Source organism: Budorcas taxicolor, chromosome 4, assembly GCF_023091745.1.
Source record: "Budorcas taxicolor isolate Tak-1 chromosome 4, Takin1.1, whole genome shotgun sequence".
Classification (NCBI taxonomy): Eukaryota; Metazoa; Chordata; class Mammalia; order Artiodactyla; family Bovidae; genus Budorcas; species Budorcas taxicolor.
Genome location: NC_068913.1, coordinates 65695215 through 65717814, shown reverse-complemented (window position 1 = coordinate 65717814; position 22600 = coordinate 65695215). Strand labels below are relative to the sequence as shown.

At 43.4% G+C, this 22600-nt stretch overlaps 2 protein-coding genes across 4 annotated transcripts in view; one reads left to right on the top strand and one right to left on the bottom strand.

Moving 5' to 3' along the window:
- FKBP9 (FKBP prolyl isomerase 9) overlaps positions 1-13469 on the top strand; it is a 44212-nt gene extending 30743 nt beyond the window's left edge. The window contains exons 7-10 of the mRNA XM_052638962.1: positions 2026-2212; positions 6286-6431; positions 7944-8107; positions 11217-13469. Of these exons, the coding sequence (XP_052494922.1) occupies positions 2026-2212; positions 6286-6431; positions 7944-8107; positions 11217-11393 (674 nt within the window). The 3' untranslated portion in view covers positions 11394-13469. The remainder of the gene's footprint in view (positions 1-2025; positions 2213-6285; positions 6432-7943; positions 8108-11216) is intronic.
- A 3794-nt stretch (positions 13470-17263) lies between these two features.
- Positions 17264-22600, bottom strand: part of NT5C3A (5'-nucleotidase, cytosolic IIIA) — a 41995-nt gene continuing 36658 nt past the window's right edge. For all 3 annotated transcript variants that reach the window (XM_052638963.1, XM_052638964.1, XM_052638965.1), the window contains 4 exons: positions 20901-20990; positions 19640-19802; positions 18904-19104; positions 17264-18060 (listed from right to left, as the gene is read on the bottom strand). In XM_052638963.1, coding sequence (XP_052494923.1) covers positions 17959-18060; positions 18904-19104; positions 19640-19802; positions 20901-20990 — 556 coding nt within the window. In that variant the 3' untranslated portion in view covers positions 17264-17958. The remainder of the gene's footprint in view (positions 18061-18903; positions 19105-19639; positions 19803-20900; positions 20991-22600) is intronic.

The window sequence follows — 22600 nt, the reverse complement described above, 5'->3', positions numbered from 1 at the left end:
CCAAACTCTCCATTACCTTCTCTCCCTCTGGCCCATGGGAACCATCTTTCTACTTTCTGTCTCCATGAATTTGCCTATTCCAAGTGTCTCATATAATTGAAAACATACAATATTTGTCTTTCTGTGTCAGAGCATAATGTTTTCAAGTTTCATTCCCAGTCGATTTTAAGGGGTAACCAAGATTGAGAAAACACTGAGATGGCTCCACAGCCACTCACCCCTGTTAGTGTGTCCTGTTTCCTGCAGAGAGCTGCCCTTGACTCTGGTTTCTGAGCACCTTCCTATGGCAGTTTGCAGTACCTGGTTCCTATGGAAAAGATCCTGCATCCTGTTACTGCTAATGTCAGCAACTCCCCATCACTAGTGAATATCAGGCACCTGTGTTCTGCCGTAGACACACAAGCTTCTCTAATTACCCCTTGGTAACTTTGGGCAGGTGTCTAAACCTGTGCCTCAGTTTCCTCATCTGTAGTTTGGGAATATATGATTATAATGAGAATTAAATAAACTAATACATCTAAAGCACTTATAAGAGTGCCTGATACTTAATAAGCACCTACCCATTAAGTATGTGTTAGAGAGAAAGCAGACAAAAAACAGAAAAGTACATGGTGGGAGTTGGAAGATCTGTGGGGTGAGGAGGGGCTGTTGACGTTCACGTATCTCTACTGAATTCTCTTGATAGCTGTGTTATTTTCTTGAACAAGTTATATATGAGTTGGTTTGCTTGTCTGCAAAATGCTAATGAAAATATTATACATTCTTGGTTCTAAGTATTACTGTTTACAAATCTTTTACATTTAAATTTTGAAATGATTTGGGAAGTGTGGGTAACAACTGATGCCTCCCTAGAAGCTGTCATTAAATTCATGCAGGAACTGCTGTTCCTGAATTTATGATAATATTTACCCAACAAGGCTGCTGCAGAGATTTAATAAGAGAATGTATGTGAAAAATGCTTTGTAAAGTGTAAAACGGGCTTCCCAGCTGGCGCTAGTGGTAAAGGACCTGCCTGCCATTGCAGGAGATGTAGGAGATGTGGGTTCAATCCCAGGGTCGGAAGATCCCCTGGAGGAGAGCACGGCTACCCACTCCAGTATTCTTGCCTGGAGTATCCCATGGACAGAGCAGCCTGGCAGGCTATGGTTCATTGGGTCACAAAGAGTCAGACACAACTGAAGTGACTTAGCGCACACACACACAGTGTAAAACATTATTCACAGATGTGAGATAATGTTCTCAAAAGTGGAAGTGCAGTAACTTTGTGTAGAACAGGACGTGTCATAAAGCACTTTGTGAACTGTTAGGTGTAGTATATCTTAAGGGGTGTATATGGGCCAGTTTTAGCTAGGTGTTTTCCCCCATAATGCTGATGCTGGGAAAGACCCTGATGCTGGGAATGATTGAAGGCAGGAGGAGAAGGGGATGACAGAGGATGAGGTGGTTGGATAGCATCACCAACTCAATGGACATGAGCGTGAGCAAGTTCCGGGAGTTGGTGATGGACAGGGAAGCCTGGCGTGCTGCAGTCCATGGGGTCGCAAAGAGTCGGACACAACTCAGCGACTGAACTGAACTTTCCCCCATGAAGTTACTGTTGGTTTTGCTTCTCTTGAGCAGTGGTAGGGCACTAAAGTGATTTTCCTCCTATAACTGATTTTCTTATCTCACCTCTTCTAGCAGGAGCGGGGCAAGTGTTAATTGGCTGAGCTTTAGTTTTCTCATCTCCGATGAACTTAGCTGTAAGTCTTGCAGGCGTAACCTTTCCATGGGGCGGTAGTGCAGTGTCTTGACTTTTAGTCCAAACTGTGCTCCTGACTGTGGACAAATCTGTGCCTCAGTTTCCCCATCTATAAAACTGAGTTAGTTTACATTTTAGCAGCCCTTCTAGCTTTATTCTTCCAGCATCCCTGGGATTACATAGCTGGGTCCCTGTGTTTCTCACTGAGGTCTGTGAGGACTACCTGGTGACACGGGGGGCCAGGTGTGCTGCTACTATTCTAATTGCCTGTGTCTGTCCTCTAGGGAACATCCCTGGCTCAGCCGTGCTGGTGTTTGACATCCACGTGATTGACTTTCACAACCCGTCAGACTCCATCAGCATCACCTCCCACTACAAGCCCCCTGACTGCTCAGTGCTGAGTAAAAAAGGGGATTACCTCAAGTATCACTATAATGCCTCACTTCTGGACGGGACCCTGCTGGATTCCACGTAAGGACAGCAGGGATCGGTGGGGTGTGAGCCTGGCGGATAACAGTCGGTATTCCTGTGGCCCCCCTTTTCTTTCCCCCAGATACTCATTGAGGGCTTTATTTCCATGCATTTTGCACTGTGTATCTTAAGTGTACATCACTACTCCGGTACATTGTTCTAAGAGTTCCCTCTGAACGGTCTCATCTTGACCCCTTGAAACTGTCTGAAAAGATCTCGTAACTACTGTCTTTAAAAGTTAACCCACAGATAAAATCCAAGCTCCAGAGTCTCTCTGGAGGCACATGAGGCTCTCCTGTCAGCTCCGTTCTGCCTCAGCAGTCTCGTCTTCTGCTGAGGTCTATCTTCCACCTCCCAGGGGTGCCATGTGCTGTGGTGCAGGATGTGCACTGCATTCATCCTTCCTTCTGGCCAACTTCTGCCCTGGTCTAAGCGCCTTCCCTTTTCGCAAGGTCTTTGCCTAGATCCTAGGAAGAATCAACTGTTCTCACTTCTGTAGTCTCATAATGTTTTATGTATTACCTGCCTTTTAGTTGGGGGCTTCCCAGGTGGATCAGTGGTAAAGAATTCGCCTGCCAATGCATGAGACACAGGAGATGCGGGTTTGATCCCTGGGTCAGGAAGATCCCCTGGAGAAGGAAATGGCAACCCACTCCAGTATTCTCACCTGGGAAATCCCATGGACAGTGGAGCCTGGTGGGCTACAGTGCATGCAGTCACTAAGAGTCGGACATAGCTTAGAGATTGAGCATGCACACACACCTTATAGTTGTTTTTGTTTCTATCACTGTTGCTGGTCTGAACACCTTAGATACTCAACATGTTTATTCATCTTTTTACTCCTTACACTTAGCCTAGAACATAATGCAAAGGAAGTATTTTATAAATGTTAATTGAGATGAATCTAAAACCATATTACTAGGAATCAACAGTGTATACTAGTACCATTTAGGTAAAAGGAGCTTTGCTCCTTATGTATCTGAATCTTTAGATTATCTATGGACATGAAAGTTGCTCAGTCATGTCCAATTCTGCAACACCATGGACTGTAGCCTGCTAGACTCCTCTGTCCATGGAATTCTCCAGGCCAGAATACTGGAGTAGGTAGCTGTTCCTTTCTTCAGGGGATCTTCCCAACCCAGAGATTGAACCCAGGTCTCCTGCATTACAGGCGGATTCTTTACCATCTGAAAGTGAAAGTGAATTCGCTCAGTCGTGTCCAACTCTTTGTGACCCCATGGACTGTAGCCTACCAGGCTTCCCCGTCCATGGGATTCTCCAGGCAAGAGTACTGGAGTGGGGTGCCACTGCCTTCTCCAGGGGAATCTTCCCGACCCAGGGATCGAACCCAGGTCTCCCTCACTGGAGGCAGAGGCTTTAACCTCTGAGCCACCAGGGAAGATATTACCATCTGAGCCGAGGTTATATGCTGTTCTCTTTGGGAAGGAAACATTTTCAGCCTTTCTTTGTGTCTCCATATAAGTACATCCATTTTTGTCCTGAGCCTGGCTTAGAATCCTAAGTTTAGTCTTAAAAAGAAAGAACAGCTTCATATAAATATGTGCTACTGCACTTATTCTAGATGGAGAGAGTCTTACCTCCTTCTCACCCATCCCTTTGTCTTCTAGCCTCAGGAGACAGAGTGTGGCTGGGTGTGGAGAGCTTGAGGGACATACTCCTCATTCTCTCTGGTGCTGTGAGACCTAAAGCATTTCATGTATTTCATCAGATCTAAAATGTGTTGGTTGTTAGAAGCATCATTTTATGTATCTCAAGAAACGAAGAATGCTGTCAAAAAATAACAACATGATGTCTGTTGTAAGATGTATCCCAAATCAAGAGAAATTAAAATGTGAAAAAATATGCATTATAGAATCAATGAAATATGCTCTAGCTCCTGGAGCCCAGATTTACAGGAGAATCTAGCTTACAACAAACTTCACTGCACTAATGGTTGGAAACTTGTGGAGGACAGTGGGGAAGAAGCATGGCTTGCATTTGTTCTGGGTTCAGTGAGCTTGTGCAGGGGAAAACGAGGTTAGAACAGCCTGTAAGGCCGATGGCCAGCTGTCATTGCTGGGCTGACGTTCCTATTCTTGTTGGTCCTCCTACAGCTTTGGAAAGGGGAAGTGGGGGTGGGAAATGAACAAAGGAATTTCTTCTTTGGTGGATCAGGATATGCGTCTCTTGTGGGGTGGGGAAATCCGTCTTCCTGCTTCTGAGGCGTGTTTGGCGGATGCACAATATTCTTACAGAGCATGCAGGAGCCACGTGACGCTCCTTCCTCTTCCCAGAGGCTCCATTCTGAACCACTGGAGTCATCTATGTCACGTGTACACTGACACGAAAGAGCAGTGTCTGGGCGTCCCTGCGGGTTCTCTTCTGGGCGGAAGTTTCAGAGTAACAGGGTCGTGGGAAGTGCGGCAGGAGAAGGCTTACCTGTGTGTGGGAGGAGCCTCTTCTGGAGGACGGGGCCTGGCGCCACCCGAAGCCCACGTGGGCTCTATTCACAGCTTGGCAGGTGCTGCTGTTGTTGCTCATTGATCGGGACTGGGAGAGTGGGACCGGAGAGGGGAACGTGGGTGGAGAGCCAGAGAGGGCTGCCTGTAGGCAGGAAGCAGGAAGCTTGCACCGAATGGGAAGCCGGGAATACACAGAAGGAATGAGGAGAATGTCTGAGACAAAAACTGGCAAATCAAAAATAAAAGTATGACTTGAGGGAAAAGAATGAGCTGAGTTTTCAGAGATGACATGTAAAAACAAGTTGCTTGCTTAGAGGGTTGTCTTCATGTGTGTTGAAACTGGCCTCAGAAAAGAATAAAGTTGCTTGCTTAGAGGGTTCTCTTCATGTGTGTTGAAACTGGCCTCCGAAAAGAATAAACACTTGTTATTTGATAACTCAATGAGTTCTTGCATATTCTGTACGATTTTGAAACCCAATAGTCCCATGGGAAGTTGCCCAGGGTCCCTGGAGAGAGGCAGTGTGAGGGCGCCTCTGTGCTGCTGACAAAGGAGGGGTTGTGTTGGGGTAGGGCAGAGGAGAGCCCTCCCTCAGGCCTGGGGCCAAGGCATCCAGTGTGCTGGAACTGGCTTTGTTTCCCTTTCAGGCCAGGTAGGACAGATGCAAACGCTGTTTTGGCCCTTCGTCTGCGGGAGTCTAGGAAGCCTGAGAACGGGAGGTGGCCCAAGGGGCAGTACTTTCCTTGTTGTCACCACCTGGTGATGGATATCAAGGGGGCACCAAGAGAGCCAGGAGGCATTTCTTCTTTGGATTTGAAGAATATTCCCATTGTTTGCTTTCAGGAAGTGATAGGAATGCATCAATTTGAAAATAGATTTACTTTCGATACTGATTGAGGTGACTTTTATTTGGATTCCCTAGGGATTTTGGGCCTCAAGGCTCATTAAAACCATGGCCCAAGTTAACTGTTATTATTCTGGAGTCATAGAGTGTTATAGGCACAAGCACGTTGCACTCTCAAGGCTGTCCATTTATTGAGCTCTTGATGCTTGCCTTCCTCCGTGCCAACCGTATTATTTGCTATTTAGAATGTCCTGTGCGATAGCTGTTATTATCTCTATTTTATAGATGAGGAAACTGTAAAATTATATTTCTGTGAGATTAAGTGGGCAGAACCAGGATTCAGACTCAGGTCTGCTGAATGCAAATCTGGGTCTTAACTACATTACATATTTTTAAAATTTTCTTGTAAATTTCTGACAAAAATTTCAGAACACTGACTAGAACTTAGTGACTTAGGTATTTATGCATATACCACTTGTTTTGCCAAATGTTCCTATAAGGTCTTTTATAGCAAGAGGGTTCATTGCAGTATGCCCAAAACTCTCAACCAGTTCCTCAGTCGTCCCTTGATTTTCACCTTGAAACTTTTGACGATTGCAGGCTGGTTGTTTTGCAGACTGTCCCTCAGTGTGGGTTTGTGTCCTTATGATTCCGCAGGAATTCTGTATCTTTGGCAGAAAGATTACAGAAGTGACATGTTCTCAGAAAGACATGCTTAAGTACCAGTGGGTTGATGGCCTAACCAGAGATTCTTCTGTTTCATTTTCAGGTGGAATTTAGGCAAAACGTATAACATTGTTTTAGGATCTGGACAGGTCGTGTTGGGAATGGATATGGGTCTCAGAGAGATGTGCGTTGGAGAGAAGCGGACTGTGATCATTCCGCCCCACCTGGGCTACGGCGAGGCTGGCGTGGGTGAGTCTGTAACAGTAGTAAAAGGCGTCTGGGACACGGTCATTGTATTTTGTGCTTTTTGAGGTTCTAACACAATATGTTTCTTCCATTTAAAACCCCAACCCAGAAAATCTTTATTCAAGTCTTTAGCATTTTTGTTTCAAGACCCTATGAATTCGGTGTGAGTACCATGTTAATGGGATTAAGCAGGGGTTTCTGTGAAAAAACAAAAACAAAAACCCCTTGACTCTTCAAACCCATGTGTGGGAAATGTCACTGAAAGGGGTTCCCAGGTGAGCTAGGTGCTTCCTTGGGAAACTGTTTCCTGGGACAGTGGAATGCTGAACCTATAAGCTATCTAAGAAGATTTCCTTGTGGAAAAGATTGGTGTAAAGTTCTGGAAATACTAGTGGTATGTTGCCCTCACAGCTATTATGGTTTAATTCTGATTTTGGCCAAAATGAACCCTCCTCATGGGGTTTGGTCGGAACCCCTTCTTTTTCAGTTCTTGTACTTCTGCTGTCTGGAGATGGAGTAGATGGGAAGTGCTAATTTACAGAAGTGATAGGCACTTTGGATTGATTTTTTCAAAATTTTTAAATAATTGGAGAAGATATACTCTATGCTATTTTCCCCAATCTGAGAAAAAACACTTAAAAAAAATGTATCCTGTAAGACTATACTCCCATGACATATAATTACAATATATAATTTAAAATAATGCACATTACATTTATTTATAGTCACATACTTATAAGTTAATTTGGGCCCATACTGTGTATACTGTTCTAGAATTTGTGTTTACAAATCATATCATGGCTCATGATTTTAAGGCATAACGTATTATTCTTAAAGTTCCGTGGTTAAATTTATTCAAAAGTTCTACCATTGTGGTCTCTGCTAGTTGCTTTTAAACTTCTTTTCACCAAGACACAGTAAGAATTACATTTTATCTCCCAATTAGTGTTATGCATAAGCATACAATTTATACCTCGTGTATGGATACATATGGGCTTCCCTGGTGGCTCAGTGGTAAAGAACCCGCCAGCCAGTGCAGCAGCTGAGGGTTTCATCCCTGCCCCGGGAAGATCCTCTGGAGAAAGGAATGGCAACCCACTCCAGTATTCTTGCCTAGAGAACCCCACGGATACAAGAGTCTGGTGGGCTACAGTCCATGGGGTCACCAAGAGTTGGACGTGACTTAATGACTGAGCAACGACAATAATACGTATAGATTTAGTTTTATATGATTAGAACTAAGTTTCATAAAATAGTATCTATCCTTTCTATGTATAATGTACTCTGATTTTATTCTACCCTAATTTAAAAAAACGTTGGTCACCATCCTTTAAATTGATTTGAGACTCACTACCTACAGTTTGGAAAATCCACTTGCTGAGGCTGAACGTTTTTGCTGTCCCAAGAGATGCCTCCATCCATGAGGCAGCCAGAGCCTGGGTGCTGGGGCAGGGGGCAGAGGGGCGTGCTCGCTGCCTTGTCGTTAACGCCACCTCCACCCCTGTCCTGTGGCAGATGGAGAAGTGCCCGGCAGTGCCGTGCTGGTGTTTGACATCGAGCTGCTGGAGCTCGTGGCTGGCCTGCCAGAGGGGTACATGTTCGTATGGAACGGTGAGGTGTCAGCCAACCTCTTTGAAGAGATTGACAAGGATGGTGATGGAGAAGTCCTCCTGGAAGAGGTAACTGACCTTGTTGAATAGAAGTGGGGCCCAAGGAGCTCAGGGAAACTCCCTGGGCTGGGGCACCCATCCTGAATGTGAACCCACTCAGAGGGTGGATACCGCTGCTTGCTCCTTGTGATCTGTAAACTGCATGCTTATGTGTTAGGCGCTGGCGCACACACACCAAGTCTTCTAAGTCGAAGCTCACAGTTCCTCTTTGAAGAAACTGAGGCCCTGAGAAGTTCAGGGGTTGATTCCATGGCTCACAGATCTAGACTCAGTTCTTCATTCCTGGGTGTTTGCTGCGGCCTGCATGGTGCAAAGTGTTTTTCACATATATTATCTTGCTTGGCCCTCATGACAGCCATGTAATCACCCCTATTTTTCAGAAGAAAACAGCTGTGCACAGAGAAGGTGAATGGCTTGCTCAAGTTTGCACAGCCGTCCAGTGGTTTGTAGATGTCTCGATCATCTAGGTCCTGTGTTGTTTCTCCTGTATGAGACACCCCTTTGTGGAGCTGGGCAAGAGAGTCTTTGTCTTGTCGCAGCTCTGGGGAGTTTCAGGTCTCTGCCTGTTCCCATCTCCTTGTTCAAGGACGTGGCTCCAGTCTCCTCCCCTTCTCTCTATCATCCACATTTTTCCAACTACTGACCATTACCATTAGCTTAAGAGCATGCTGCTGTTTTCCCTTATTAATGCATCTTTCCATTTTTTTTTTTTTTGCTGTCTTTACAGCAGAAGCCTCAAGAGTTGTCTGTCCTTCCTGCTTCCAATTCCTTTCCTCCTAATCTCTTTTACACCCAGTCCTGTTGGGTTTTTATCCTCCACACCACTGAACTTGGTTTCTTGCTCAGGCACTGAACCCAATGGTCAGTTCTCAAGCTTACTTTAAGCACAGCTGTTTCCTTTTTGAGATGCCTTCTTTTCCTGGCTTCCGCCTCACAGTTTCTCCAGGTTCCTTCTGCCTCACTTGTAGCTGCTTCTCCCAGGGCTTTTCAGAGTGGAGGGCCCTAGGCTAAGTCCTGAACTTTGCTCTCCTCCCCCTTGATGTCATCCCTTGGTGACCTCCTCCCGTCCTAAGGCTTTATCGTCTTCATCCTGTTGGCTTCCAGATTGGCAGCTCCGGGCCTGTCTTCTGTCCTCTTCACACTAAGGTATCAGCTGCCCACTTGACATTGTCATTCACTGAACCCCCCATATCCACCCCCCAAACTTGCTTCACCCAAAGCCTTTCCCATCTCATTTGATGACAGCATTTCCCTTCCAGTTGCTCAGGTGAGAACACCCAGTCATCTCTCCTCTCTTCTCTCACAGGCTAGATTAAATCCATCAGGAAATTATTCTAGCTGTTTCTTGAAAATATACCCAGAACCTGACCACTTCTCACCACCTCTGCTCCATAGTACCTCAATCCAGTGTCCGTCACCTCCCGCTTGGACCTCTGCAGAGGTCTTCCTGCTCACACCCTTGCCCTTCACAGCAGCCAGAGTGGTCCTTCTAAAACGTGAGTTGGAGCAGGGCCCGCTTCATCTCAGAACTCTGCAGAAGCCTCCTGTCAGGCAGCATCCCGCAGGCCCCAAAGCCTTGTAGTTGTCCAGCCTGGAGACTGCAGAAAGAGCCTGGAGGTGGTGACAGAGACATCAACAACTTACTGAACAGGGATCTTCCATGTCTGCAGCGAAGGCCCTGGAGTGACACCCCCACAGTGTATGGCAGATGGGACATAGCAGGAGCCTTTACTACCTGGGGGAGAAGGAGGCTACCGTTAATAGGGGAATTAATGTCAGGTTGGCTCATCAGTTACCAAGGAAACCAGAAGCTAGGACACAACCCTCATAGGCTCTCAGGTTAGACCATCATGAGGGCAGATAGTTCCCTTTAATAAACTAGCAGGTGGAGCTGTTTTGGCATAAAGAGGAAAGCAATCACTAGCTGGGGCAGGGTTTCTTGTGAGTAGGGTGTTGGTGAAGCAAGGGCTGGCCGAGCAGTAAGAGAACAGCTGTATTTGTTGGCCTAACCATACATCCCTTCATCTTCAAAGTCTTTACAGCGGCCCACAAGGGCCCCACAAGGCCCTCCGCCACCTGCTCGCTGTCCTGTCCTTCTGTCGACTGTCCCTTTGCTGTGCTGTAAACACACTGGGGATGTGTCCACCTGGGGCCTTTGCACTGGCTGTTCTCTGCTCAGCAGACATTTCCCCTAGGTAACTGTTGGGCTTGTTCCCTCACTTCCTTTAAGCCTTCATACACACTTCTCTTTAGCACTGTGCTTTTACCCTGACCACCAAATTGATACTTAAACCAATTCCCCTGGCTGTACTCTTGATCTTCCTGACTTGGCTGACTTTCCTTTCTCTGGAGCATTTTATTTTCTAACTTAATATGTAGTTTACTTACCTTTTAAATGTTCCTTTTTTAGTGTTTGCATAGTATTCTAAATGTCCCTTTTTAATAGTATATCTTTTCCACTAGTGTATGCTAGAATTACAAGAGCAGGATGTTTTGTTTATTGATGAATCTTTAGGCTCTAGAATGCTGCTCAGCATACAGTAGACAGTAGGTTTTTATTGTATGAATGAATGAATTTTCAGAGGCAAGGATGATTAGGGGATCAGCTGTAGGTGGAAAACTAAGTGTTGATTTAGGGAAACAGGATAGTTCCAGTGACTGCTAGGTACTAGCTGCCTGGAACCTAAGCACTCCCATAGTCATTTTGTCCAAGGTTTTTAGCCTGCATCCAAAGGTTAAAAGCCATCCCCAGTGGCTCAGAGGTAAAGAATCTGCTTGCAGTGCAGGTGATGCAGGAGATACGGGTTCCACCTCTGAAGATTCCCTGGAGGAGGGCATGGCAACCCACTCCAGTATTCTTGCCTAGAGAATCGCATGGACAGAGGAGCCTGGTGGGCTACATACAGTCCATGGGGTCGCAGAGTTGGATGCGATTGAAGTGACTGAGCACGCGTGCTGGAGGAAAAAAATCAAGATCATATAGCTCAGAAGATTTTGTCTGTTCTGCTGGCTCAGACTCAAATTCCAACTCCACTGTCCCAGGACCGCCTTGTTCAGGCTCCAGCTTGGTGTCTTTGGCTATCCTGTCTCATGGCCTGTACTGCCCCTTTCTCTCCAGTTCTCAGAGTACATTCATGCCCAGGTGGCATCTGGAAAAGGGAAACTCGCTCCTGGATTTGATGCTGAGATGATCGTGAAGAATATGTTCACCAACCAGGACCGAAATGGAGATGGGAAGGTCACGGCTGAGGAATTTAAACTCAAAGACCAGGAGACAAAACACGATGAACTCTAAACCTGACATGAGCCACTTGCATGATACCAAGCCCCCTGTTGTGGCAGAATGTGCACTGAGGGTGCGAGGGTCTCTCAGAAGGGGAATGGTCAGCAAGTAGTAGGTGGGTCACATAGCACCTGGGACGTGCATTGGGGTGGGTTGATATACATGGTGAGAATTTTAGGCTGATGCCAGTGATACTAAATAAAATCAGTTCAGGGACCTTAGCATGGGTGGTGTAGAACATTGAAAATGCTGCATTGTCAGCTATTGTTTTGTGAGCCTTCTGGGTAGGTGGTTTGTTATTAAAGGAAAATAGCATCATACAGAAGTTGTAATCATCTTGGAGGGAACAGAGGAAAATGTGTCTGGGATATCTACATAAAGAGGATTAAAAATGTTAACTTGCTGGTGTTTTCAAAATGTTCTCCAGGTGGCTAGAAAAGAGAGGGCAGGCCCCATCAGCATTCCCAGATAGCCCCAGGAAACTTCTTAGCAGTCTGTACGAGACCTGGTAATGCCCAGTCTCCACCATGCCTATACACACACACACACACACACACACACACACACCTGGTAATGCCCAGTCTCCACCATGCCTACACACACACACACACACACACACACACACACACACACACACACACACACACCTGGTAATGCCCAGTCTCCACCATGCCTACACACACACACACACACACACACACACACACACACCTGGTAATGCCCAGTCTCCACCATGCCTACACACACACACACACCTGGTAATGCCCAGTCTCCACCATGCCTACACACACACACACACACCCCCCCCTCTGATAATGCCAAGTCTCCACCATGCCTACACACATACACACCCACCCACACCTGGTAATGGCCAGTATCCACCATGCCTACACACACCCACACCCATCCACCTACACCTGGTAATGCCCAGTCTCCACCATGCCTACACACACACACACGAAACTTCTTAGCAGCCTGTTCAAGACCTGGTAATGCCCGGTCTCCACCATGCCTACACACACACACACACACCCACCCCTCTGATAATGCCAAGTCTCCACCATGCCTACACACACACATACCCACCCACACCTGGTAATGGCCAGTCTCCACCATGCCTGCACACACACAGAAACTTCTTAGCAGCCTGTTCAAGACCTGGTAATGCCCAGTCTCCACCATGCCTACACACACACACACACACACACACACACGCACACACACACCCCTCTGATAATGCCAAGTCTCCACCATGCCTACACACACAAACACCCACCCACACCTGGTAATGGCCAGTCTCCACCATGCCTACACACACCCACACCCACCCACCTACACCTGGTAATGCCCAGTCTCCACCATGCCTGCACACACACAGAAACTTCTTAGCAGCCTGTTCAAGACCTGGTAATGCCCGGTCTCCACCATGCCTACACACACACACACACACACACACACACACACACACACACACTTTTCTGGTTAATTACATCCCACGTTGTTGTGGTCCTCCTATTGGCCGGGTAACTTGGAGGTTAAAAAGAAAGTCAGTGGCCCAAACATAAGGCATGTTGTAGCATGAGATTTGATCCTGCATTTGTCATGGGAGGTTGTTTGCTCTGCTCTTCCTTATTCCCATCGCTCTATCCCATAGCACCCTCTCTTCCCACCCTGAACCCTTTGATCAGATAGAAACAAGTAGGGCTGATGGCTCAGCCACACTCGAGTCCTCTCACTGTAGCCAAGACAGAAATGTCATCCCAACAGGTGAGCATAAACCAAGTGATGTATTTCTGTCACCCCTCTGTCTGGAGAGGGAAGTGCCCTAAGGCCTGGGGGCCTCTCTCTGCGTAGGACACTGTGCCTGCTGACCTGTCCTCATGCAGTAACCACCTTGCTGCCTATGTCTCCTCATGGTGGTGGCACTCACTCTGAAGTAACCAATGATTTTCCTTTTGAAGTGACTTTGACTAATTTAAACTATTTTGTACTGATATAGCCGAGATAGTTCCTGAAAATGCTGTGCACTCATTCAGTGGAACAAATGTTGGAAAATGAATTTTTCATATATAAAATATTGAATTATCAGGTTTTGTGTTTTATTTGAAGGCTCATTTCCCCCATAAGAATACGCCATGCCTCCAGAATCCCCTTGGTTAAAAACTCAGCAGGACTGAGTTGAAAGAAGTAGAAGATCGCTGTACAGTAGAAAGAGGGTGTATCTGTCAGGGTCTTGGCTGGAAACATACACTCAAGTGGGCCTTCTGAAGAGAAGCGAATGAAAGGACTCTTTACATGAGTGTGGTGGGGTTGGGGCAGGGCGGGGCCTTGCAGTAAGGATGCCGAGGTACCCATGACCGCCGTTGGGCATCAACAGTAGGAAGCTGTTCTAATGCTGGGACTGAAGGGTCGGGGGAGCCTGGGTGGGGCTGCCTGGTAGGAGTGGGTGGAAGGACACAGCCACCCCCAGAACCGTGGCTGGCAGTGGGCAGAGTGGTGAGAGAGGAAACACTCATCTTCTCTGTCCTGCTCTCATCAGCTGAAGCCAGAGGGCAAAGAGCTCAGGGGCTGGTGTTCTGAGATCAGTGTTTTGGGATGCAGGGGAAGGTGTAGAATGGCTCTGGTAGGGGTTGGGGTGGAAAAATAACTGGCATATTTAGAGAGAAAAACTACATAGTTTTTAAAGAGCAAATGTTCTGCTTTACTCTTTTTTTTAAAAAAAATTTGGCTGCATCAGGTCATAGTGGCAGCCCACGGCCTCTCTAGTTATGGCACACAATTCAGTTGCTCTGTGGCTTGTGGAATCTTAGTTCCCCGCCTAGGGATCAAACCTGCGTCCCATGCATTGCATGGCAGACTTGCAACTACGGGACCACCAGGGAAGTCCCTGTTTTACTCTTTGCAGAAGCAACTTCAGGGATTCTGTGTGCTTTGGGGAGGGGAGAGAGGTGCCCACGGCCTTCCTGGCTCCTGCCACCATTGTCACTAATGTTCCTTAACCCTCTTCTGTGGAGCACACAGTCACACAGCTTTTCCATTTAACAGAATTCCTGGAGTGCACTAGATAGGTTAATGATCTGTTGAACTGAATTGCCCTTTGGAATGCATTTGATTTGTAACGTCTTTATACTCACATGTTCATGGAGATGAATCTCTTGGGCTTATTCTCTACCCTGGATCTCTAGCTGGTCCTGTTTGAATTTCTTCACTGGCTATTTTCTACAGTAGCAGGTTGGCTGAATAAAAGATAAGTTTCTCTGGGGAAGTTAAGGACTGTTAGCCTTAGAGCTTCAAGAATGGAAGGAAACTTTAGCTGGTATTTGTTTTTGTATTTAAACTGCCTGCCTGACAGCTGACCTGAAACACTGGTCTTTCTGGCCTTTAGATTCAGACTGAAATACTGGCTCTTCGTGGGTCTTTGTCTTATTGGCTTTTACTTTTTAGCTTTATCGAGGTGTAATTTAGAAAACTGTTTAAGACATTTCAAGGGTGTGTTATGATTTGACATAAATATACATTGTGAAAAGATTCCCATCAACTTAAATTAACATATACATCACATTTTTTTAGAGAACATTTAACTTCTACCGTTAGCAAATTTCAACTATATGATAGTGCTATCAACTATAGTCACCATGATATATATTGGATTCACAGACCTTATTTATCTTACAGATGAAAGTTTGTATCCTTTTATTTCCCCCACCCCCTAGGCCCTGGTAATCACTGTTTTTTCTCTCTGACTTCAACTTTTTTATTTTTCTGTATCTACATATATAAATGATACCATGCAGTATTTAGCTTTCTAAATCTAGCTTATTGAGTGCCGCCTGGCACTTCCATTCTTTCCGTTGCTAACAGAACATATGTCATTTTGTCAGGGAAGTTGGCCTGACTGTAAAATTATATGTAAGCACTTGAATATCAGGTTTCTAGGAACAGAAACCTGGCTTTCTTTGAAGCCTTCTTCCCTTGGATCTCTGAAGTCTTTTTATAAACGAAAAATGCTACTCCGAATTATTTACTCCTATTTGTGGATATTATTAAAATAGTGTTTGATACTGTGTGGCCATCCTTAGTGTTGGAATTTCAGTAGTTTAGGGGAGTTCCTTGCAGCTTACAGTGCCCCTATTTAAATATCATTTAAATACAAGATTTACAGTACTCAAATTTTTTTCTCTGAGCTCTAGTCCACTTACAGTATCGTCTGTACATTTCACAGGCATCCCAGACTCAGTGTGTCCAAAATAAAGTGTATATTCCCACTCCCTTCCCAGCACCGTCCATCCAAGCCTGTGCTCCTCTCTTTCTCTTGTACCCATTTGCTCAGACCAGATACTTGGGAGCACCCTATTCTCTCACCCTACACATTTAATCCCACAGCAAGTCTTAACATTTCTAAATTGATAGTGGCTAGAAGAGGCTGTAGAGACTGTTCTCATGGCTTTCGTTTTAAAGGGAGGTGACTGACTGAGCAGTGACAAGAAAGTATTCTTTACACTTACTCCACACAGTGTGCTTGTTTGTGGACGCATAAACTCCTTTGGAAAATAGCCAATATGGCAAGCTCTAATAGCAAACACAGGCGTAAAGAGCTATCATTTGATAAGGGAGTCCCAATGCAAGGAGATCCAACCAGTCCATTCTAAAGGAGATCAGTCCTGGGTGTTCTTTGGAAGGAATGATGCTAAAGCTGAAACTCCAGTACTTTGGCCACCTCATGCGAAGAGTTGACTCATTGGAAAAGACTCTGATGCTGGGAGGGATTGGGGGCAGGAGGAGAAGGGTACGACCGAGGATGAGATGGCTGGATGGCATCACCGACTCAATGGATGTGAGGCTGAGTGAACTCTGGGAGTTGGTGATGGACAGGGAGGCCTGGCGTGCTGCGATTCATGGGGTCGCAAAGAGTCGGACACCACTGAGTGACTGAACTGAACTGAATTTTTTCTCTGTGAAAAAGTCCTCCAGGTAACTGACACCCCACCCTGCCTCCATGCCATGGGCTTCCCAGGTGGCACTAGTGGTAAAGAACCTGCCTGCCAATGCAGGAGACATAAGAGACTGGGATTCGATCCCTGGGTGGGAAAGATCCTCTGGTGGAGGGCATGGTAACCCACTCCAGTATTCTTGCCTGGAGAATCTCATGGACAAAGGAACCTGGTGGGCTACGGTCCATGGAGTCAGAGTAGGACACAACTAAAGCGACTTAGCATGCACGCATAGGCCATGCTATCTGCTTTAAAGCAAGAAGCTTGTTTTTGAGTTCCATTCTGGAAATACCTAAGTGGGGACAGTCTACTTTCTGCCACTGTGTGCTTTGTTTCATTGTTTATTATAAAAAAGAGAGAAGCAGTGATGGAGAATACAGATGGGATGTAGGAAACAGGTTTGTATCACAAGACCTTGCCTCTCTACCACATATGACTGGACTAGGCATTACTGCCCATACTGGATATCAGAACTAGCTGGACATGCTTGCTAAGAACACCAACTAGTTGCTCACAGACTGCAGTTCAAGGGCTAGGGTCAGGATCAAATTTACCACAATGGCAAGACTTAGCCTTGTGTAAACCAATTACAGGGCAGCCAAAATTTGGAATGGGAAGTCAGGCTGCAGAGAAGCATACTGGTTCCGAATGCTGAAGTACGCTATTTTAGTCACCATGAGACCCAGCAACATTTTGTTTTCTGCCTATGGCTGTTTCTGAAACACTTAGACGTACAACAAAGTACCTCTTTTACTAATATTTTTACAGGGGGAAAACAATTTTCCCAGGCCCCACTATTTTCTGAAGGGCAAATTAAATTTTCTCTGTAAAAATCTTTTTTATTCTTATAGTGTATAAATCTGAAAATAACCTAAGTAGGCACTATGACAAAGACATTAGGATTCATGTATCACACATACATGCAAGAAAATCATGGCAGGCTTTGCTAATGAATAATAATAGTCTCGACAGAGTTACAAAGGCTTTTCATTTCATGTTTATCATCAGTGCTTTGATACAGAACATTCTGTAATGATTAGTGACATGTCGATACCAATGGATATTTTTCAAACATCAAGTGCCAATATTTTTTGGTAAATACTGATTTTTACCAAACAAAAGAACTAAACATAAGTTTTAGGAGATGATTAATACCATCAGCGTAATTCACACAAATTACAAAAATGACAACACTTAAAATCATGCACATTATTTCATTTCATAAAACTTTTAAAACTTCTACAAACTTTCCCAATGTAAAAAGATTCCTCGAAAATGTCATAGTAACATTAAGCTACAAAAGTCACTCTGGAAATGTAGGGAGTTATTCTTCCAATTTTAGCTCTAAGAATTTTTTAAAATTTGTTAAAAAATATATAGTGAGGAGTGTGTTGAGAGAGGTGGAGAAATAGGAACTTCCAGTTGATGGATTCAACAAATCTGAAAATACTTCAGTAATACAGAGGAAAAACTTCAAGAGTAAGAATATATTATAAATAAAAAAAGTCTTTTAGCCAGATGAACAGATGAGCAGCTCTTTCATCAATTGCACCCACGGGTGAGAGGTCTTCTTGAAGGATGGTTGTTTATAGAATCTTCTGTAAGATAGAGTTGGCTACATCCAGTGATTCATCTTTTACTAGAACAATATCATAAGAGTCCATGTACTTTTCTAAAAGCTCATCCACCTAATCAACAATCCAAAAAAAAAAAAATCACAAAAATTAATATGCAGGGAGGAGAAGTAAATAATCTCAGTATAAATCTCACTATTACATCAAATCTTTTGGGTAAAATGTAGTAGCTTGTTTTCATAAAAGCTTTGATATGAAGACATACTTTAAAAAAATTTTAATTCATTGATATAGAAAGTTTCCATACAGTGGTTTTTCTTCCAAAATGATTTCTCTCTAGCCCAATCGTTCTCAACTGGGGAGAGAGTGCCCAAGGAATATTTGGCAATATCTAGAGACATTTTTTGGAAAAGGCAATGGCACCCCACTCCAGTACTCTTGCCTGGAAAATCCCATGGACGGAGGAGCCTGGTAGGCTGCAGTCCAGGGGGTCACAAAGAGCTCGGACATGACTGAGCTACTTCACTTTCACTTTTCACTTCCATGCATTGGAGGAGGGGATGGCAACCCACTCCAGTGTCCTTGCCTGGAGAATCCCAGGGATGGGGGAGCCTGGTGGGCTGCCATCGATGGGGTCGCACAGAGTCGGACATGACTGAAGCGACTTAGCAGCAGCAGAGACATTTTTTATTCTCCTGGTTAGGGAATGATACCAGTTTCCAGTGGGGAAAGGCCAGAGATGCCTCACTGAGAAGGTATATTCTCCCTCCCCACCAAGACCTACAGAATGCATATGTGCATGTCAAGTCCTTTAATCATCATCAGAGTAAAGGGGTAAAGAGCAACTGAAATGTCTTTAAGATAACTACTTTCTCAGGTACCTGTGGTAACAACTTTCTACAAGCTTCATCCTAAAGTTTTTTCCCTTAGAATTAAATGACAGATCTGCATACTTACTCTATCATTTAGATACCCAATTTTCAGGATGTGTTCCACATTGGCTACTCCATCTGCCATTTTTAAGTCCCCTTGGGAGTCTCCCAGGAGAATTATGTTGCTATTGTTTTTTAGTTGATTGAAATATTCTGTATTCTTCAAGGAACCATCATGTTTGTTAAACACATGAATTAGTTCTCCTTTAAATCCTTTGAGCAGCCCCTGTTAAAAATATAAATCCTTTGAAAGAATAGCTTCTGCAAGTTCTACTTTTTGTATTTTCACATTCATGATAGGTAAGAAGGGCTCTGAGAAGTTAGTGACTTTCTAGAGACCACTTTAAATGTTAAACACAATGTGCCCAAAACCCAGTTTTTACTTTTCATTTGTTTCCTACCCAAACGGTTTCATTTTAGGTTTATCATAATATATTGTCTTTCTTGGAACTCATTCAATAACATCAGTTCTAATTCACTTTTTCTCTATCTATAGATATTAAATGTTCAGAATTGCTGCATTAAATTTAAAGTTTTACTACTTATTAGACTGCAGCTTCAGGAACAAAGTTTAAGAAGGGTATATTACTTTTAAAATATGGACACAGACATAACCGTGGAGAGATAAGTCGCATAGAAGGCCCACCAACTTGGCCTAATTTAACGAATATATAATACACTAAAGAGTAAATTAAAATGTATTTATGTGATTAAAATATTTTCTGATATTAAAATTATGAAGAATGATTTGATATTCTTACATTGTCATCAAAATCCATGAAGTTGGACACTACTTTGACATTGGGGTAATATACACCAGCTTGACGGATAACCTCCTCCAGCACATCACCGATACCAGCCGAAAATATGAACACAGGAATACCGTATTGTTGTAGCTTATCAAAGAAATTCTCATACCCTTCCCTGTAAGATGGAGGTGGGAACTGAGTGTTAAAGAGCAAGATATATCTCCTTTTCACCTAGACGTTAAAAAAGTGAAATAGTTCTACTTGGTTCTATGGCTCATTTATATTCTCATTTCAAAATACTACCCAAGAGGGCTGTTATTGATGTCTATGATGATACTAATACAAGTTTTTCAATCTGGTTAAGTTTTTATCCTACTTTCAATAAATTCTAAGTACAAATTAGATGATTTTAGACTTACTTGGAATATGGACATAAATCTACAGTTCACTATGTATACCATTTAACAGCAAATAGATGAACCACACCTTGAAAAACCCACAAACAGTGAGCTAGAAGACCTCCTGCTTGTCATCTTGTTCATCTATTCCCTATTATAGGAAAAGCAGAGTGGCAGGAACTCAGCTGTATTCTCTTTACTTCTGGCATCTCTCTTACCTAAGATCTGGCAGCTACAGGTAATGTCTTGATCTTAAAATCAAAACTTATTTCACTCTTAATGGACTATAGAATTAAGCTGCCTACAAAGGAATACTTACTAGCTGTCCTCACATTCTTTATGACAATTTAATGCTTTTCTCCTTAGAAGCAGATCACCTTAAAAATGTAGTATCGTCAAAAAAAAGAGAAAAAAATAGCATCATCATATTTGTCTATCGAGTTTAAAAATTTTAAGAGGTGGTAAAGAGTACTGAAATTAGCTTAAAAATGAAATTCATGATTACAAATGTTTTTATTATTTGCTAAAATAGTAGTTTTCAAGGGAGTCTGAGAATTCAGAAAACAGATCATGTAACAGAAGCAATTATAAGCTTAAAATCCTTTTCAAGTTGATTTATAAACTTTCCTTTCATAATCATGTCTTTCAAAAGTATTTTGCTAAAATATTTCAAAATGATTTTGGTTTCATAAATTTTTTAGTCTTGAAATTATCTGTTATTCTAAACTCCTTATCTCACCAAGTGGCATATTTTGGATATGTTTTTATATATAACATTGTTATAGATTATCTTAATTAAAAAACACACATGAATAAATACATGACAATAGTTCAAATCTGTAGACAATTAACAACAAAACATCTGAGAAACTTACTTGAGCATAATATCAGATTCTTCCACAATTTCTTTAAGTTTGGCTTTCGGTAAAGCCTGTTCAACAAGCAAACTATGTGATTTAGTATACCTGGAAAGTATAAAGAGAATGTCAATTATCAAAGAAAAGGAGAATATCAATTAAGGCAAATTAAGACTATTATCAGATCATCAAAAAAGCAAGAGAGTTTCAGAAAAACATCTATTTCTGCTTTATTGACTATGCCAAAGCCTTTGACTGTGTGGATCACAATAAACTGTGGAAAATTCTGAGAGACATGGGAATACCAGACCACCTGACCTGCTTCTTGAAAACCTATATGCAGGTCAGGAAGCAACAGTTAGAAATGAACATGGAACAACAGACTGGTTCCAAATAGGAAAAGGAGTACGTCAAGGCTGTATATTGTCACCCTGCTTATTTAACTTCTATGCAGAGTACATCATGAGAAATGCTGGACTGGAAGAAGCACAAGTTGGAATCAAGATTGCCAGGAGAAATATCAGATATGCAGATGATACCACCCTTATAACAGAAAGAGCCTCTTGATGAAAGTGAAAGAGGAGAGTGAAAAAGTTGGCTTAAAGCTCAACATTCAGAAAACTTCTGGTCCCATCACTTCATGGGAAATCGATGGGGAAACAGTGGAAACAGTGGCTGACTTTATTTTGGGGGGCTCCAAAATCACTGCAGATGGTGATTGCAGCCATGAAATTAAAAGACGCTTACTCCTTGGGAGGAAAGTTATGACCAACCTAGACAGCATATTAAAAAGCAGAGACATTACTTTGTCAACAAATGTCCATCTAGTCAAGTCTATGGTTTTTCCAGTAGTCATGTATGGATGTGAAAGTTGGACTATAAGGAAAGCTGAGCGCCGAAGAATTGATGCTTTTAAACTGTGGTGTTGGAGAAGACTCCTGAGAGTCCTTTGGACTGCAAGGAGATCCAACCAGTACATCCTAAAGGAGATCAGTCCTGGGTATTCACTGGAAGGACTGATGTTAAAGCTGAAACTCCATTACTTTGGCCACCTGATATGAAGAGCTGATTCATTTGAAAAAACCCTGATGCTGGGAAGGGTTGAGGGCAGGAGAAGAAGGGGACGACAGAGGATGAGATGGTTGAATGGCATCACCGACTTGATGGACATGAGTTTGGGTAAACTCCAGGAGTTGGTGATGGACAGGGAGGCCTGGCATGCTTTGGTTCATGGGGTTGCAGAGTCGGACACGACTGAGCGACTGAACTGAACTGAACTGAAGACTATTATCTTTATTAAAAGTGTTCTTCCGCATGAGAAAATAAGCACTTCATTCATTGTAATTTTGAATTTAAATTTTAGAGATTTAAGTTCATCACTAATGAATATATACCCCATGTGTCTCAAAATGTGATATGTATGTTCTTATCATATTTCCCAGTTCTCAAACTGGTTTAGTTTTAATATGTTAATTAGATAATGAAAGGATACTAGTTGTAAATCTTTCTTTAGTCTACAGAGAAGAACTGAATTGAAGCTAGGAAGGCATAATCATTTCTCTGACGGCAGTAAGAATGAATAGCAAATGAATGAAAAAATAGCATTTTTTCCCACCTGTTTGTGATCTAAATTTTCATGAGTAGCCTAAATTGCCTAGTGAGAAAGAGAAAATTCTTGCTATGGAAAGTTTTACATATAGGTGCTCTGTAATTACATA